This window comes from Lithobates pipiens, unplaced genomic scaffold, assembly GCF_037356315.1.
Source record: "Lithobates pipiens isolate NorthernLeopardFrog02 unplaced genomic scaffold, aLitPip1_a1.2 Scaffold_23, whole genome shotgun sequence".
Taxonomy (NCBI): domain Eukaryota; kingdom Metazoa; phylum Chordata; class Amphibia; order Anura; family Ranidae; genus Lithobates; species Lithobates pipiens.
In genome coordinates, this window is record NW_027507785.1 from 266,420,010 (window position 1) to 266,440,644 (window position 20,635).

Consider the following 20,635-nt stretch of genomic DNA (forward strand, 5'->3'; position numbering starts at 1 on the left):
GCACACAGAAATACCCAACCACCCCCCCCCCCCCCCCCCCCCGCCAAAGCAATCATGACCCACAGACTCTTCTAGATCTCTGAAGATATGCTGTTATATCTAGCAGCAAGCCGTCACCAGCAGACCTATAACTCCTGAAAGTTGTGAGGTCTCCATGGATCAAACCTGGTTTTCCAGCACATCCCACAGATGCTCGATTGGATTGAGACCTGAAGAATTTGGAGGCCAAGTCAACATTCATGGCTGTGTCCATCAAACCATTTTTGAATTATTTGTGAGGCAGGGCATATTACCCTGTATTGGGACATCCGCCTTTACAAGCACGTGAACTTTAATGGCATCCCAGTCTTCGTTTGTAGGGTTCTATCTTGATTTGGCTCACCCTTTGCAGCTATAACAGCTTCAACTCTTCTGGGAAGGCTGTCTACAAGGGTTTACGAGTGTGTATGGGAAGGTTTGACCATTCTTCCAGAAGCACATTTGTGAGGTCAGGCACTGATGTGGACAAGAAGGCCTGGCTCACAGTCTCCACTCGAATTCCCAAAGGTGTTCTATCGGGTTAAGGTCAGGACTGTGCAGGCCAGTCAATTTCCTCCACCACAAACTCCTTTATTTCTTTATGGACCTTGCTTTGTGCACTGTTCCAAATTATGTGGAGGGGGGATTATGGTGTGGGTTTTTTTTTTCAGGGGCCGGGGCTTGGTCCATTAGTTTCAGTGAAGGGAACTCTTAAGGCATCAGCATACCAAGACCTTTTGGACAATTTCATGCTCTCAACTTTGTGGGAAGTTTGGGGATGGCCCCTTCCTGTTTCAACATGACTGCAAACCAGTGCACAAAGCAAGGTCCATAAAGACATGGATGACCAAGTTGGGGTGGAGGAACTTGATTGGTCTGCACAGAGCCCTGACCTCAACACCTTTGGGATGAATTAGAGCAGAGACTGAGCCAAGCCTTCTCGTCCAACATCAGTGCCTGACCTCACAAATGCGCTTCTGGAAGAATGGTCAAACACTCCTATAGACACAATCCTAATTCAACCTTGCGGACAGCCTTCCCAGAAGAGTTGAAGCTGTTATAGCTGCAAAGGGTGGGCCAAGTCAATATTGAACCCTATGGACTAAGGCTGGGATGCCATTAAAGTTCACGTGCATGTAAAGGCAGGCATCCCATAGGTGACTGTGCTGAGTGTACAAGGTGTTAGAGAGACCATGGGGATTGCATCCATCTATTATGGCGATGCCCAAAGCTACACCTATATTGGATAGGAATCCACACAACCATCAACAAAGTCAATGTCCCACAACACCCCAAAACATGTAGTCTTGGTATTCTTGACAACCTCCCTATTGAAGACAACCCAATAAAAGCAATTGGCAGAGCTCTTTTCTAAGCCTGTAAGCTTATTCTCCAACACAAAGGCAACTGAGCCTCCTATGCTACGGGGATGGATAACCCAAATGGGTGCCACCCTAAGATTATTGAAATGTATATTTCAACATTGGGGCCGACCAGGTAAATTTTATCGGATGTGGGCACCTTGGTTGAACATCCAAGGATTATCTATGGTAGATTTAGTGTTGGATAGACTTCTTTAAACCACATTACTGGGTTGAGAAAGGGCCATCACCTTGCATAGCAATGGATAACTGTCCAAGATTTGAATAGTGCTGAAGCCTGTCTTGCATTATACTTCTTTAACATTATGCTGCTGTATGTAAGGGGAAAAAAGGTTATTTTTTTATGCTGGAATGTGTATTTCCTTATGTAAATATTTTTTTCTTTTTTCATAAACACACACACATCCTTCCTTTCTAAAGAGAAAAATAAATAAAAAAGGGTGTGTCCCAATACTTTTGACAATATAATATAAATTATATATACTCAAGTATAAGCCGAGATTTTAAGTCAATTTTTTGAGCTTAAACCCCCCCAAACCCCCCCCCGACTTATACTCAAGTGAGCCGTACCTTTCATTAAAAAAACAGCATGTCTCTCCCATGGTTATGCAGTCTGTTCGGCCGTATATTGTATAAAAAAAAAAAAAAAAAAAAGCCCTGCCACCTCCTCGTCCGTGCTAGAGGAACACTGATACAATGCTGGGAAACTGTATCAGTGTTCCGTCTATCAGAGACAAGGAGGAGGCGGGGCTTTGTTACAATGGACGGCCAAACAGACTGCATAACACAGTGGGAGACACACTGTTACACACGCTGTTTTAGTAATGAAATGTACGACTGCAAATGGGCACAGTGACACTGCAAATGGGCACAATTAAGCTGAAATGGGCATTGTTTAACCAGTAGCTGCTGCATTTTCCCACTCTAGGCTTATACTCGAGTCAATCTGTTTTCCCATTTTTTTTGCGGTAAAATTAGGTGCTTCAGCTTATATTCGGGTTGGACTATACTCGAGTATGTGTGTGTATGTATATATTATACACACACACACACTTTAATGTGCCATTAGATGTTTTATGGTGTACAAGGGGCTAAATTAAGTGACAAAGGTAAAGTAATAGCACTGACAGTAATAACACTGCAAGTGTCTACAAGGAAAGTAGTTTTGCAGAGTAAATAGTGTAAATCACAAGGAAGAAGTCTTCTGACCTCCCTTTCCAAGAAAACCGATATGTGTTAAGCTGGAGCCAGGAGAGTCCTGAGAGAATGCACACAGGGAAATAAAGCTGAAACTGGGGAAAAAAGAAGAGAAGAAATTTATCTTGCGTGTGGTTGCCAAGAACTCTGTTAAGAGGAGCCCAGAGTATTGCTGGGGATTCCTGCTAGGAGAAATGTATACAGGATGACTGGCTATATTACTGTAAAAAAAAAAAAAAAAAAGGAAAGCCGCTAAGGAGCAGCTCTAACCGCAATGTGGATGATAATCTAATATTCTCTTCCTGGCAGCCAGCATGTGTGTATACAGTAGTATTTTCAGAGAAAACTCTGGATAGTTAGGCTGGCCACAAAGACGCAGAAGCCTCTGAGGGCAAAAAGTGAAATGACACCTTCCCATCCTCTCACCTTAGTCTTCCTACAGACCAAACTAACTGGTAGATATAATCTTAACACAAGTTATGACTTCCTATTCCTTTTTTTCCCACTGGATAGGGAACGATTGGTACTGCATTGCACAAATATTTTCAAACATGTTTCAATTGGTGGAAAAACAAGATGGTTATTTTCCCCCCATATATGAAGTCCACGTGACCCCAAAGGCCAGTCAATGATCATTACCAAACTGTGCTCAGAATAGTGCTTTGCTTTACACCGTTAGATACTGTATGCCCACCCTTCATATACACCTGCAATGATTGTAGGGAAATGTCAAATGTTGGATTAAATTTCTATATCTTCATTACAGCCAAACTATAGGAAAATATATACAATAGAATGATGTAGCGCAACCTACAAAAAATTACCACAATATAATAAAAGTGCAAACAAATTGTGGAAAATAAAATCCAATATATATTATATATATATATATATATATATATATATATATATATATATATATATATATATATAATAAAATGTATATCCAAAAATATCAAAGACGGAAACGATAACATTTGCAAATAATTGTGCAAAAATACATGTACAAAAAAAAAAAAAGTCCAAAATATATCTTCTAGATTGTAAGCTCTAACGAGAAGGGCCCTCTTATCCCTCCTGTATTGATTTGTATTGTAAGTGTACTGTCTGCCCTCATATTGTAAAGCGCTGCGCAAACTGTTGGCGCTATATAAATCCTGAATAATAATAATAATAATAATAATAATATATCCAAAAATATCAAAGGAAAGGAAAACTACGTTATATCCAATTTGAATCCACTCCAAACACCAATGGAGGCATGCAATGCAAAGTGTGAATCCTCCACCCTTGTAGATTAGCCTCTCGCCTCACTGCCGTGAGCCCTGCATTAACAGTAGGTCTCACCAAGTTTTTCCAGCTCTGGGGATGAAGATAAAATGTTGCCGCTTCAAATGCCTCTTACACAGATGGATGGATCATTAGATTTCCAATCACCACATCATACATGCAGGAACAAAAAACACAGATCTAGTGCTCTCCGTTTAAAACTTCACATTTAGAAAAAGGGTATAGTACTGCACTTACAAAAATGGCAGTATAGGCAGTGCGAAGCAGGAATCGAGTGTGTCGTATAGAATCACAGGATCCTTAGATGCAGCGATGATTGCAGGACGAAGCCATATGCGTGAAAACCTTGTCCTATACGTATGTTACATCCAAACCTCTGGAATTTTTAAATAAATTTCATTGATATAGTATTGGATTGCACAGATTATTTTCAAATTATAGGAAAAGACTGGTGGCCCACAAAGCCTACAATTGCACAAGTTAAAAAAAATTAAAAAATAAATAAAAGAATTGCTTAAAAAGGTATTGGAAGAGAAATAAGCAACTATTCTCAATGACTAAATATGAAATCACTGTGGATACAATATTACCTTTGGAATCATTTCAATCAGCCATTCAATATATAGCAACAAAATGTTGGGCCCAACATACTGGAGCTCATTCCAACCCCCTACCCACACTTATTTCCTACCAAAACCTCCTCTTTCAACTTCTAATTCTATTGCATGTCTATTGATTTGAAATAAATTAACTACAAACAAAACTTGTTAGGCTGTAATTTTCCCAACTACTGTATTTTAATAGCAGAGCTGGACAGTTGGGTAATGTGCCCTCAGGCTACAAAAACAAATATAGTTTACACTAATAGGTTTAAATTACACCCCACATTTTAACACTCTGCTACTAAATCACAAGGACTTTAATATGTACAAACTTCAACCAATGTGATGTGTCACAACAAACCCAAAGACCCATACTAAATAATTCTGTGACTTGGGATATCTTGTGTACTTGTGCACCCAACAGCTCTGATGCATCATAATCTGACATGGATTATCTGGTTTGGTTTGCAAAAATGTGTTGCACGCAAACATAAAAAAGGGAAGGATTGTGACCGGAGAACCGAAGAGGGGGACAAGACCCCCCAAATCGGAAGAAGAGGCCGCGGCGACGAAGAAGAATGCCGGGCTCCTCCGCTAGTAAAAGAGCTACAAGAAGATAGCGGAGGAGTCCGGCGAGAAGACCCCCGAAGACGGAAGACCCCCGGAGCTGTGCAATAAATTATTTTATCTTGTGTGTTTTTTTTTTGTACTTTATTTTACAGGTGAATGGGTAGGGGTACATTGTACCCCATACTCACATAGGATGGGGGGCCGGTATCGGGGGCCCCCTTATTAAAGGGGGCTCCCGGATTCCGATAAGCCCCCCGCCCGCAGACCCCGACAACCAACGGCCAGGGTTGTCGGGAAGAGGCCCTTGTCCTCATCAACATGGGGACAAGGTGCTTTGGGCACCCCCCCCATGTTGAGGGCACGCGGCCTGGTACGTCCCCACCCCCTTTCCTGGCCGGCCGGGTAGCGTGCTCGGATAAGGGTCTGGTGTGGATCTGGGGGGGACCCTCACGCCGTTTTTTCGGCGTAGAGGGTTCCCCTTGGAATCCATACCAGACCTAAGGGCCTGGTATGCTCTCGGAGGGGGAACCCACGCCAATTTTTTTTCAGAAATTTGGTGTGGAGTTCCCCCTTCAGAGCTAATAATTCTGTCAAAGTCTCCTCCGTATAGACAGAGATCCGACTTGGAGGCGACCTTCATTGAAATCAATGGGTACAAATCGCCTACAAGTCGGATTGAAGTAGTACAGGAACTTCTTTTGAAGTCGGAGGCGACTTCAGTAGCGTGCATTAAGACGGCTCTCATTCACTTACATTGATTTTTAAATGTTGTCCGACCTGAGGCGACTAGGGGCGACCTGAAGTCGGATCGCAGTCGCCCCTGTATGAACCGAGCCTCCCTGTTAAACATAAAATAGCACAAAAAAAAACAAAAAAAAAAAAAAAACATTAAAATCTTACCCAAATATGGAATACAAGGAGTCATCTTCAAGCTATTGATATAGTCTCTTAGGCGTTTGTAATTATCTTCTTTGCTAACTACATACTCCAGTTTCTCAAAAGTTGTCTTGTCTTTCCGACTCAAAAGCTGAAATGAAATATAAATAATTTTATTAGGCATATGGGTCATATAATTCAGAAAACGAATAGACATACAACCATATTTAGGAATATCTGTCCTTGTGCTAAATTGCTTACTTTGAGTTTAGTGATAAAAAAAAAATAGGATTTTGTCATACTTACCTGTAAAATCCTTTTCTTCGATTACATCATGGGACACGGTTAGGCTAATATTCATTACCTGCTGGGTTATACTTCATCTCCAGGTGAATGGACACTGGTAGACCAAAGGTCTTTAGACTATATAACCCCTCCCATACAGGAAGTATGTCAGTTTTGTAGCAAGCACTGAATCCTCAAAAAGAGGGGAGAGACCTCTGTGTCCCATGATGTACTCAAAGAAAAGGATTTTACAGTATGACGAAAAAAACAATTTTCTTTTTCATACATCATGGGACACAGAGTCAGACTAATATTCATTACCTGCTGGGACGTTCCTGAGCAATAGCCTTGGGGGGAGGGGAGAAACCCTGCCAAACAATAGCCATTAGACCTTATACAGCAGCCCGCAGTACATTGCGGCGCAAAGCCAAATCCTCGGCTGCTCGAGCATCCACTTGATAAAATTTTGTGAACGTATGCACTGAAGACCAGGTAGCAGCGTTACACATCTGAGCCAGATACCTGATGGTGAAAAGCCAGGAGGTTCGTACACCCCTGGTAGAATGAACTCGCACCCTAAAAAGGAAGGAGCTTTACGTTTCAGACCATAGGCCTGAATGACCAATTGATGGACCCAATTGGCAATGGAAGCTGCCTGCCCCTTCTTGGGTCCTTTTGGTGAAAAACACAAAAAACAAAAGGGGAGTTTTCGCAGATCTAGACAAATAAACTTCGACTTCCCGGATAACATCCAAAATAGTGTCCTGAGTTGAATGAAAGTTCGACACAACTTTGGGCAAAAAGGTCAGTACAAGTCGCAACAAGACCCGGTTGTTGCGAAGGATCAGGTATGGTTCCCTGCATGAAAGGGCAGCCAGCTCTGACACCCTTCTAGCCGTGGTGATGGCCATCAGGAAGCCTAGCTTGCGTGAAAGCAAATCTAATGTAATTTCCTTGATAGGCTCAATGGTTGTTTCTGTAACACAGACAGCACCAAGTTCAAGTCCCAAGGCTAAAGGCCTTTGGAAGAATACTGATGAGGCCGAAACTTGTTCTCCGATTGTACTCAAAGCCAATTTGATTTCCACAGCTGACTGTAGAAAAGAGAATTCTCTCAATCGTGCATTTCCGAAGATGCCATTTTTTGGCTTCACACCAAGCAATAGAAGTCTTTCAGACCTTATGATAGATCTTCCTAGTGACAGCCTTTCCAGCATTCACTAGGGTAGACACCATTGGTCCGAGATGCTAAGGTCCTTTAACACCCTGGCTTCAATAGCCATGCCGTCAAATTTAGAGACTATAAATTGGGGACGGATTATAGGACCTTGAGCCAGTATAGGGGCGACATGGAAGTATCCATGGACCATCTATTGTCAGTCTCTCAAACTCCAGGAACCAGGGTTTTCTGGGCCAGGCTGGTGCCTGCATGGGTTTCCTCCGGGTACTCCAGTTTCCTCCCACAACCCAAAGACATGCAGGTAGGTTAATTGATTTCTGTCCAAAATTGGCCCTAGTATAGGAATGGGGACCTTGGATTGTGGGCTCCCAGAGGGTAGGGACCGATGTGAGTGTGCAATGTACAGGGTTAGCGACAATTGTAGACACTCAGGTTGAACTGGATGGACTGGTGTCTTTATTCAACCTTACTATGTAACCCCGATAGGGTAGTCCTGAAGCTCCACTGTCCAGGAACGTAGGGCCAGTCGTACTGCCCGTAATTCCAGGACATTGATGGGCAGGATCTGTTCTGTCCTTGAACATTTCCCCTGAGCTGTGAGCTCTTCTAGGGTCGCTCCCCAGCCTGGGAGATTGGCATTTGTAGTCAATACTCTCAAAGTTACTGGTAGGAAGGATCTTCCCTTTCACAGGTTCTGATCTTGGAACCACCAGTTGAGGCTTAAGCGTGCCTGAGGAGATAAGAACATTATATAATCCAGGGCTTGTCCTCTCATGTTCCAAGCCAACAAGAGGTCTTCTTGAAGTGGCCTGGAATGGAACTGGGCATAGGGCACCGCCTCAAAGAAGAAGACTCATACAGAGCTGAATGGAGGGTTGTCTGGTGTCCCTTATCTGATGCATCTGACCCTTTAGGGCACAGATCCTTGTGGGTGGCAAGAATACTCTTGCTTGGACCGTATCTAGGATCAGACCTAAATACTTTAGAGCTGGTCTCAAGGTTGACTTTTCCGTATTTATGATCCAGCCTAAACTTTCCATATACGACACTGTGCATGTTTATGCTCTGTTCTAAAGCCTGTAGTGAGTGATCTCTGAGCAGGAGGTCGTCCAGATACCTGTGCACCAAGATCCCTTGGGCCCTTAAAAGACAGTACTGGTACTAGGACCTTTGTGAACTCCCGGGGAGCTGTAGCAAGCCCAAAGGGTAGAGCCACAAACTGAAAATGACATTTCTCTACTGCAAATTACAGGAATCTCTAATGAGGCTTAAAAAGATAGGTATGTGAAAATACGCATCCTTTATATCTATGGGAGGCTAGAACGTTTCCCATCTAGAGTGAAGCAAATACTAAGCAGACAGAATCCATCCAAAAGGACTGGATCAGTAGATACTGGTTCAGGGATCTTATGTCCAAAATGGGCCTTGTGTCCCAGTTTGGTTTTTGAAAGTAAAGAGGTTTGATTAAAACCCTGCGCCTTTTTCGGATACAGGAACCTCTACAATCACTCCTTGATGCACTAAATGAAGTAGTGCCTGAAGCAATACGTTTTTTGGAGGATCCAAGGGAATACTGGATCTCAAAAACCCGAGGGGGAAACCCTGCAGATCCAGCTTGTAACCGTAGGATATAGTTGAGGCGACCCATGTACACAATGCGCAGCAGCCTTCCCCCAACCGATGGAGTGGGGGCGTCCCCTCAAAAGGAGGGCTTGGTGCTGGGTTTAGAAGAATTTTGGACCCAGGGCTTTTTCTGTCCCTGGCCTTGCCCCTGGTACTAGCACCCTGTTGGGGGCAGAACTGCCTTGGCGCTGAGACAATTGAGGAAGCAGTCCCTGAGGTTTGAAGAGTCCCAAAGAGGACCAGGGAGGCTCAGTAACCTCTGCAAGAGGCAACTTAAAGGCAGAACAAACAATTTCCGTAAGTCAAGATTCTGTCGGTCTTCTTGCCACACTGCGGGATGGAGACAATCATACCAGCAATCTTGTGCTCTAACCCGGCTAGGGCTGAGGACAGTTCATTCTTCGTGATAAAGGGTGAAGCAGTAGCATTGACTGTAGGCACAATCACAGATAGGCCATCGGCTCAGATCACCCGGAAGCCTCTGGTCCTTCAGGGGATACAACACTAGGGATATGACTAGGTTCTTCAGGAACTACTGATGACATAGGTGTGCCCTTCACTGTAGTGTCAGTCCCGCTCCTCTTTTTTGAAGACATTTACTAGCCACAAAAAGGGAGTACCTGGGTGTAGTATTAACACGTCAGAAGGGAGACCCTTTAATAGTGCTCACCAAGCCCGAATGCAACAATCCTGCTAAGCACCTTTAGCCCGTCAAGCAACAACTGGTGACTTGCATGAACCACTGCGAATACCTGGTTCAGAGTCTACTCTGTATCCCACAGCTGCCTTCTGGAAGCACCGCATGCTTGGCATACACAGTTTAAATAAGCTGGCTGCGAGCCAAAACGTTCTGTGTGTGCAGTTCCGGAAAACGGGCGTGGCTGTATTCACGTATGATGCAAATCTTTGTGCGCCCAAATAAAGGCTACGGTACACATGCGGCTAAGCCATGTAGAGCCATGGCCGGCAAAACTTCTTGCTAACGCACGTGCGCCATAGCGAACCAAGGCAGAATGGCGCACCGTTGTGCGCCATCATACAGGTAGAAAACAGCCAGACAAGCAAAAAAGGTACAACTTGCAAACACCCACAGCAAAAACTCCCCCATATGGTCACCACACACAGGTGTCCAGCCTCTTGTTAGCGTGACTGATTGTTACAATCACTGGGACACCCTACAATAATTGAAGAGGTTTCACTTAACCGCCCAATCTCCACCCTTCCTGGCAGGTTCATGTCACTTGAGGACCTTCAAGGACTGGGTAGGCTTTTCATGTTTAGGGTCCACTCCCTTGGAACTGTACAGCACCCTGCAGGAATGCCTTAGCGCTGTGGGTGTCCAGGATTCCACCTCAGGGTCCAGCGCCCCCAGGACGTATTACAGGCAAAATCTTGCAGGATCTTGAGTCGGCTTTGAGAAGCTTAGGTACCAGTTATCGAAGCATACAAGCCTGTGTCAAATGGATCCGATCGGTCAATCTCTTGATTCATTTAAGAACCGTTTGTGGGACTAGAAACCTAGAGCTCGGAGAGCTCAAACAACCGTGCCATCCACCTTGCAGACACTGGTTAAAAACTGTAGTGCTTCCTGTATGGGATATATAGGGGATCACTTCCCGTCTAAAGGCCTTTGGTCTTGCAGTGCCCATAAACCTGGAGATGAAGTATAAACCAGCAGGTAATGAATATTAGCCTCTGTGTCCCATGATGTATGACAAAGAAAACACTGTCTAAAGTAGAATAAAGATAAATCCATAAATAAAGTAGAAGATAAATCCATAAATATATAAACGAAAACATTAAAGCAGAAAAGGTTTAAGCTTGTTCACCTTAAACCCAATGATTTCACATGCAGTATTTTTTTTCTGCCATTAGATGTCCTCAGTATGATGGCCAGCATCATTGACCACACTTCCTCTAATCCCAGGTCATCCAGGACTTGTCCCAGCCTGTGACTCAACCGTGAAAGGCAAAGCAGAAGAGCAATGACTTCAATTTCAGTCACACTGCTTTCTGCTCCTATAAACATGCTTCTTTCCAGCACATGAACAGATTGGCTCCTTAAACGGCATCTACCTCACACTCCAGACTACAAAATACTACAAAAAGCTAATAAAAGGCCACATTCAGGTACTAACATGGCTTGCACAATTATAGGAGTTCCGAAACAACTTGGCTGTCAGTGTTAATGACAGATTGCCTTGCTTTGGCCCTCAAGACAACCTGTTACTGGAGGCCTCAAAGTACTTCCTTGCCATACTCTGAGACATGCATTCTTAGGGTGATCAACTTGCTTATGCAAAGATCTTTTAAAGGATTGTGCTCATAAGCCCCTCAACCACCGGATAGTCTGGTGATAGCTGCAATTCTATAACACCATATAGAAGCGCCATCATTTGGCAAAGTCTGAGAAAACCAAAATGCTGAAATGGCATTTTCCCACAATCGCCTCTGTACAGTTAAGCCATGCAGGCTTTCCACAATCCATAGAAGAACTAAAACATAATTGATTATAACTGAAGAAAAATGCATGCAGTGCTTTGTAATTAGCCAAACAATGCTGCCATTAACTGAATCACATAAGTTATTTAGATTCTGGACCAAATTAGAGGACTGGAAGACTGTCTTAACCACTTAAGGACCGCCGCATAGCAATGTACGTCGGTGCAATGGCACCGACAGGCACAAGCACGTACATGTACGTGCTCGCATTCCAGCGGGTGGGGGGTCCGATCGGACCCCCTCCTGCTGGATGCAGCAGTCCGTTTCGCTGCAGGAGCGATCCAGGATGAGGGGATGGCCGTTGGTTTCTGGCCATCTCCTCTCGATCGCTCCTGGCGAATGAGAAGCTTCCCCCGCTGTGTATAGTAAACACAGGCATGGAGGAAGTGATGTCATTCTCCTCGGGGCGGTCAGTAAGTAAGTGTGCACCAACACTACACTGACATGTAGGTACACATAGGCACACAAATGCCCCCCCCCCCCTCCCAGTCACAGTGTCACTGATTGCAGTGATCATTTATTTACTGATCACTGAATTTAGTGTCAGTTGTGACAGTAAAAAGTGTCAGGGCAGTTAGTGTTAGGTCCAGGGTAGCCCCCTACCCCCCCCCATAAAGGTTTAACCCCCTGATTGCCCCTAGAGTTAACCCTTTCTACCCCTTTTGCCAGTGTCACTAAGCAATCGTTTTTCTGATCGCTGCATTAGTGTCACTGATGCCACTAAGTAGCTAGTTATTTTTTTAGGTTCACCGCCAGGTTTTTATAGCGCTAGGTACCCCCATATACTACCCAATAATGCTTTTAACCCCCTGATTGTCCCAGTTAACCCTTTCACCAGCGATCACTGTATAAGTACCACTGGTTACGCTGGTTAGCCAGTTAGTTATTTAGGATCCCCATCAGGTTTTTAATATAGCGCCAGGGACCCCCATATACTACCTAATAACGATTTTAACCCCCTGATTGCCCCTAGTTAACCCTTCCACCAGTGATCACCGTATAAGTGTTACGGGTGACTCTGGTTAGTTAGTTTGCTTTTTATAGCATCAGGGCACCCACCATTTATTACCCAATAGAGGTTTAACCCCCTGATCACCCGGCGGGTGATATCAATTAGGTTTTAGGGTCAGGGTCTGCGTCGCCCCACGCAGCACTAGGTTAGTGCCAGTACCGCTAACACCCACGCACAAAGCATAAACCTCCCGTAGTGGTATAGAATCTGAACAGATCAATATCTGATCTGATCTATATTAGCGCCCTCAGCAGTTTAGGGTTCCAAAAAAACGCATTGTTAGCGGGATCAGCCCAGATACCTGCTGGCACCTGCGTTTTGCCCCTCCGCCCAGCCCACCCAAGTGCAGTATCGATCGATCACTGTCACTTACAAAACACTAAACACATAACTGCAGCGTTCACAGAGTCAGGCCTGATCCCTGCGATCGCTAACAGTTTTTTTTGGTAGCGTTTTATATTTAAATCCTGAAGGCAGTGCTTGGTTTTCGGGGTCCCGTACGCGGCTAGGCTCCCAAAAAGTCCCCCACATGTGGTATCCCCGTACTCGGGAGAAGCAGCAGAATTTATTTTGGGGTGTAATTTCACTTATGCCCATAGCATGCCCATAGCATGTGTGAGCAATATATCATTTAGTGACAACTTTGTGCCTGCAACTTGTGGCAAAATATAAAATGACATGGACTCAACATGCCTCTCAGTAAAGAGCTTGGGGTGTCTACTTTCCAAAATGGGGTCATTTGGGGGGGTTTTGTGCTATTTTGGCATTTTATGGCCTTCGAAACTGTGATAGGTAGTGAGGAGTGAAATCAAAAATTTGCACCCTTAGAAATCCTGAAGGCAGGGATTGGTTTTCGGGGTGCCGTACGCGGCTAGACTCCCAAAAAGTCCCACATATGTGGTATCCCCGTACTCAGGAGAAGCAGCAGAATATATTTTGGGGTGCAATTCCACATATAACTATGGCATGTGTGAGCAATATATCATTTAGTGACAACTTTGTGTAAACTTTTTTTTGTGTGTCATTATTCAGTCACTTGGGACAAAAAAAAAAAATATTTAATGGGCTCAACATGCCTCTCAGCAATTTCCTTGGGGTGTCTACTTTCCAAAATGGGGTCATTTGGGGGGGTTTGTACTGCCCTGACATTTTAGCACCTCAAGAAATGAGATAGGCAGTCATAAATTAAAAGCTGTGTAAATTCCAGAAAATGTACTCTAGTTTGTAGACGCTATAACTTTTGCGCAAACCAATAAATATTCGCTTATTGACATTTTTTTTACTAAAGACATGTGGCTGAATACATTTTTCCCTAAATGTATGACTAAAATTGAGTTTATTCGATTTTTCTTATAACAAAAAGTAGAAAATATATTTTTTTCCCCTCGAAATTTTCGGTCTTTTTCCATTTATATTGCAAAAAAATCAAAAAAAAAAAATCGCAGAGGCAATCAAATACCATCAAAAGAAAGCTCTATTTGTGGGAAGAAAAGGACGCAAATTTAGTTTGGGTGCAACATTGCATGACCGCGCAATTACCAGTTAAAGCAGTGTGAAATTGTAAAAAGATCTCTGGTCTTTAGGCTGACAATTGGTCCGGGGCTGAAGTGGTTAAATATGACAGCACAATCTGTCTACAATGACTAATTATTATAATTACTAATAATAAAAAGTATAATTTAAAAGCTAAACAAAAAAAAAAAACACCAAAAGTCTTGAGCATCAAAATGCAAATTACACTACTGTACATATAACCAAAGCTACAATGCCCCAATGGATACCACAGCTATGACACATAGTACAACCCTCACATTTTTGTAAATATTTTATTATATCTTTTCATGTGCTGACACTGAAGAAATTACACTTTGCTACAAAGTAGTGGGTGTACAGCTTGTATAATAGTATCGATTTGCTGTCCCCTCAAAATAACTCACAGCCATTAATGTCTAAACTGCTGGCAACAAAAGTGAGTACACCCCTAAGTGGAAATGTCCAAATTGGGCCCAAAACATCAATATTTTGTAATATAATAGAGACACGCTTTGACGTGATTAAACCCACTACCCCTGAAGAAGAGGTTTACTTTCAAATCTAGCGGCCACTTCGGGAACTGTACACTCTGGGTTGGCTAACCCATCTTTATTTATACCCCCTGTACCCTCTGTACCAGCTGTAAAAATATTTAAGGACTTAGTACTAAGAGATCTTGACAAACTCCCTACGAAGTGTAATAATAGAACCACTTTTTCAACAAACGGTTTTAAGTCCTTATGCGAGCAAAAAGACGTAGTTATACGTCCAGCTGATAAGGGGGGGGGTATTGTGATTTTAGACAGGGATAAATACGAAGCTGAAATGCATAGGATCTTGGGTGAGCCAGGTACCTATAAACAACTCCCCAACAATCCTACGATTATATACAAAAAACAACTTAAAGATCTTATCAATAAAGGCTATGATCAAAAAATATTGAACAATAAAGAAAAAAACTTTTTGGTTCCCATTTCCCCCTCAATTCCTGTAATCTATTACTTACCGAAGATCCACAAAGATCTGGTGAGCCCTCCCGGTAGGCCCATAGTGAGTGGCATAAATTCGGTCACTTCACGTATAGGCCGTTATATAGATTTTTATTTGCAACCCCTTGTTAAAAAAACCCCATCTTATCTTAAAGATACGGGTGCTACAATCAGGAGACTTGAAAGTTTAGTGCTTCATGAGCAATGTATTATAGCTACAGCTGACGTAGCGTCCCTCTATACTTGCATACCTCAGGGAATGGGTATAGATGCTGTCCGATACTTTTTAGATCGCGAGGACTCTTTGGCATCATTCCAATGTGATTACCTCATAGAACTTTTAGAATTTGCCATGGAACATAACTATTTTTGGTTTAACAACAAGTATTATTTACAACAACGGGGTGTAGCAATGGGGGCCAAATTTGCCCCCAGTCTTGCTAATTTATTCATGGCTAAGTGGGAGGAGGATGTCGTCTATGCCCAGGGGAACCCCTCTTTGGTCCTGTGGGCCAGGTATATAGACGACATCCTCCTCCTATGGAATGGCTCATTTGATTCATTGACTGAATTCTTTAAGAATTTGAACAATAACGATAGGGGGATTTCTCTGTCATTTGAAATGAGCCTTTCTAGGATAAATTTTCTTGATTTAGAGATCGAATTAGTAGACAATAAATTTGTGTTCAAAACGCATTTCAAACCGACTGATAGGAATAGTTTTATTCCCCTTGACAGCTGCCACCATAGATCATGGTTGAGTTCGATACCACGCAGTCAGTTTCTACGATTGCGTAGGAATTGCACGGACCTTGATACGTTTAGGACACAGGCAGGAATCCTAAAACAAAAATTTGAAGACAAGGGATATGATGCTATGGTTCTTGATGTAGAGATACAGAAGGTTATTAACACTAACAGGGAGAGCCTAGTGATTGAGAAAGCCCGTCACGATCCTGTGGACACTTATAGGTGGTCTATGCTTACATCCTTTTCGGTACAGCATAAACAAATCAAGACCATCATTAATAAACATTGGGACGTATTAAGAAGTGATCCAGTCCTCAATTTAAAGTTACCTGAACGGGCGAAAGTACTTTTTAGGGGAGCACCCTCTCTACGGAACTTCATTGCTCCCAATGTCATTAACCCTCCCTGTCGCCCATCATTTTTTCACAATCTAACAGGTTTTTATCCTTGCAAAAAATGTGTGGTATGTCAGTTTAATATAGCTGGGAGACATAAAACAACTGAGTTTGTATCAACAACAACTAATAGAACACATACTATAAAATCATTTTGTACCTGTAGTACCCGGTATGTAGTATATCTGATCACTTGCCCGTGTGGTAAACAATATGTGGGGAGGACGACAAGGACGTTTGCGATTAGAGTGGGGGAACACATAGCCTTAATAAAGAGTAAGGTCTCTAAACACACTGTCCCGAGACACTATAGGGAACATCATAACAGTGACCCAACAGGTACCCAATTTTTAGCTATTGACAAATATACACCTCCGTGGAGGGGGGGTGCTATGACTCGGGGTGTTTCCAGATTAGAAACCTACTGGATATATTTGATTCGTTCTTACTCGCCATTTGGTTTGAACATAGAATGGGATATTAATGCCTTCATTAATAATGGTTAATATGCACATTGATAATATTTTATTTTAGTGCTTTATTTTAATTTGTTTATCTGTTTTAACATTTTTTGATTTTTTGATTTTTATGTAAGTGGCAGCCTTTCTATTATTGCTGTTTATGTTATACTAATAATATTGGTCTTGGGACAGAATTCTATCTGCCTTAGGTGCTATCAGTACTTGTCACAGTGCTTGTCCGGGCATGTGTTGTGTCGGTGCTGATATATATTTTGTATAAAGATTGTTTTAAAAACATCTTTTCATTACATATACATAATCGTTCCCATCCCATACTTATTAGTATGGGTGTACTTAAATGTACATCCCCTCTAGGATGTATGGTCCGGCGTATGTTTACATATGTCCCACTTGACACCGGAGATGATGTATTTTCATTACATCACTTCCTGTTGTCGGATACATCCTGGCCGGATGTGTTGTACCTTCCGTTCACGTCACTTCCGATGTTCGACGCTCTCCGATGGGTTGTGACGTATTTCCTCTTACGCCGCCCCTTGCGTCGGACGTGCGTGTGGTGCTGGTGCTTCCGGTACGCGGTGCGTTCCATCGCCGCTTGACGGGGGCATCAGTGCTCTCTATGTACGACACGCCCACTGTGTTGGTGCCTCCCTGTGGTGGGTGTGGCTTTGTCGGCATAGGTGGCTGGGTATGATAATGATTGGATCCGTACCCATGCCCCTTATGCGTTTAATCATGACCCGGAAACACTACTAACGGTATTACAGAGTGGAATAAATCACAACGTCTGGCTAATTTTTACGTTGGGTATGTTTCTAATGTTTGGGCCAACCTAGTTTTCATTTATTGGTTTATTTTACACATGTTTGGGCATGGTCTGTCTGCTGATACATGCTGTAACATTGTAATGAGGCGTGGAACGCACGCCGGGCGCCATCTTAAACCGGAAATGACACGCGGTGACACAGGCAGATGGAATTCTCGCCCAAATTGACTGTTTACTATATAAGTGATGATGCTACAGTGTAGTGCTACCCCAGATGACGTCTGTAGAGGACGAAACGCGTCGGGACTACTGCTGTAGCACTGTTTTTATGGATTAAGCGCTTGATTTCTTTGGTTACATGTGAGTTCATTACTTTTTTATTAAATTTTTTTCTCTTAAACGGATTTACACTATTGTGGCTCCTTATTTTTCCTTTGTATGAGTTCAACATTTTGAGCTGGAGTATACTGATGTGGATTTAACAACTAGTTGGGACAACTTTATGAGGAGTCTGAGTTGATACTTCCTTGAAAATCTACACCTGCAAATTTTGGCTTCTAAGTCATAAGCTTGTATGATCCTTCGAATATAGATTCGTTTGGATCCATACTATCCGGTAAGCCTTTAATTCTAAAGGTGACGGGAACATCACAGGGTGCCTGCGTGCTAGTCTCATTTAAGAAGGTGGATGGTGACCTGTATTTCATGTTTGGACTGGATCAACTCCTCACATAGAGACTTTTAATTTATTTTTATTCGTTTGGACTGTATTTTTTATTTCTATGCAAGTTTTCAAGAATTGTCACACTTAAGGTGTTTTGGTTAAACTGTATGATGATGCACTAACTAGACTATTCATAACTTTGTTAAGCGCTACACTTTGGTTTGGTATTTACTTTCAAAACACCTCGCAACGTTGAGTTATTTCTATTGTGTCTTATTTTCCAATAGAACTGGTTTAATGTCTACTGTATATTTCCAACATCCTCAATGTGCATCCATTTTAGAGGTTTTTGGTATATGTCATAGTTAGTAATTTTATAGCTTTCAACAATATATTGTAGCGCTGGTACTCCTGAAGAGTACGCGCCATGTCTGTAAATTTCTTTTTTTCCCCCCCAAGACTATAGTTGAGTCCTGGGGTTAATTGCGCTAAATTGTGGGTTTGGGATCAGTTTGGCTGGGCTGTACTAATGTTCTGCCTGGTCATAGGTGTAGGTAGCACCTTTGACAGGCATTGGAGCGCAGTCTGGTTGGACGCATTGGCTACCAAACTCTCTCTCGGAGCCAATCAGTGGGTGTGTTGTCTCGCTGTGTATTCCGGCAGATGGTACTTAAGGTGCTGAAGTCACGTGGTTCTGGGTTCCGGTCCAGAAGTATGTTCTGACTCCATGGTCCCGTTCCTCTTGACCAGCCACCAGGGGCCCTCATGGTCTGGGGTGTGGATCCGTCCGTTTCTAGAGTCTCTGAACTGGCTAGTCCGAGGCACAGTAACTGGAAAGAGGATTATAAAGTGGTCCAGGGCCATCTCGGGTTTTGGAGAGGCCCAGCAACTCGTCATGCAACCGGGGGAGGACTCTTCGGAAGAGTGCCACGCACGAGGCTGGCTGCTCGGTAAGAGCCTGGATGCTGATCTGTATGGACACTAATTGAATCCACATTTCATACGGTATCGCCGGACCGGCTGCAAGATACTGGTTCTGTAAGAAAGTTCCTAGTTTCATTCTTCGCTTACAACTAAGTTCCTGTTAGAGACTGTTCATCAAAAGTTTGCAATCAAGTCTGTGGCAGAGACTTTGCCAAGTTTGAGTCGAGTCAGTTGTCGGCTGCTAAATCCATAAACCAGGATTTATCCGACAGTGGAAATATCCAGTTGTGATTGTTTATTCCCTGTATTACTGTCAGGGCTGCCTTAGCCCTTCCTTCTCTGGGCTGGCCACTCAGCTGTCTGCCAATTGCCAGCTCTCTTCTCTCTCCCCAGTTACCAGCTGTTCCCGATGATGCTCATCTGACCTGCCTACTTAAAGCCTCCCAAGCTCACTTCACCCCTGCCTTCTCCTTGGTCACATCACTGAAACCATCTCCTGTGGTTTGTTTAAAGACTGGCTTGCTGACAGCTCCTTATCCTGCTTGCTGTGCTCTACTTGGATCCCAGACTTCTTGCCTGACTGACTACCCGATCTGGTTACTGGACTCTGGCTATGCTCGACTACGCTTTTTCTATTTACCTTTTTATTTTTATTAATAAACAAGTGTGATTTAATTGTACTTCTGTCTCAGCCCGATTCATGGTTTCTGACAATTACCTAGAGAGAGACATTAAGTGTCAGCCGTTTCCAAAGTGCCTGAGCTTCCATACCTATAATACCTTCTATTCCCAACTGAGAGACTGTTTCTGTTCAACGTTTTAAGCAAATAAAAATTCCTAAAGGAATTCAAGTGACAGTCTCTGCAGTTATTGGGCTATCAACCTCGGGAACCTCTAGACAAGGACAACGAGTTACAACGCGGAGGAGGTAAACGGTAAGCCCAAGAAAACCAGCCACTCCTTCGGGGGTCAGTGCTACAATATTTTTTAAGAAATTCATTCTTTACTCTCGTACTAATATTGAGTGCCAGCAACCCAATGAGGACACACACTATGAGTGATTTTTTTTTCTATTTCATTAGGGTTGTGGGTTTGTTGACAATAGTTTTACAGGGGTGATACAATCCCTCAACATTTTTGGATATGAGGTTTCATGTACTGCATATTTACAAGAAAAATAAAATGACAAGGTTTCTACTACTAAACACAGCTTACAGCAATATAAAATCATGCATTTACATGCAAAGTGTCCCTTGTGCTGGTGCAGGGTTTCATAGTGAAAATCTATCCTCTGCCCTCCCTTCCCATACCCCACAGCAGTGATGAATACCAGCGCTGGACTTGTGACAGCCACGCATCAAGCGTGCAAACATTCATAGAAGTCGTACTAAAGCTTATATGAATAAAAGCAATCTGTGAATGGAGGAGGCATACGTCCGTCTTCCATTCATAGATTGTGTTTCAATCATGGAAGTTACAGATCAGCCTCTATGAAAAAAAAGAAAGGGTGGATGGACATGGTCAGGACTTCTGACAACTCAACCCGACAGGTCCCTTGGCTCTATTAACTCCCATATCCTACAGTCGTAATCTTC

General features: G+C 43.1%; 1 protein-coding gene across 5 annotated transcripts in view; it reads right to left on the reverse strand.

Moving 5' to 3' along the window:
* Positions 1-20,635, reverse strand: part of RALGPS2 (Ral GEF with PH domain and SH3 binding motif 2) — a 342,255-nt gene that overhangs the window by 138,580 nt on the left and 183,040 nt on the right. For all 5 annotated transcript variants that reach the window (XM_077453154.1, XM_077453152.1, XM_077453150.1 and 2 more), the window contains one exon: positions 5,960-6,086. In XM_077453154.1, coding sequence (XP_077309280.1) covers positions 5,960-6,086 — 127 coding nt within the window. The remainder of the gene's footprint in view (positions 1-5,959; positions 6,087-20,635) is intronic.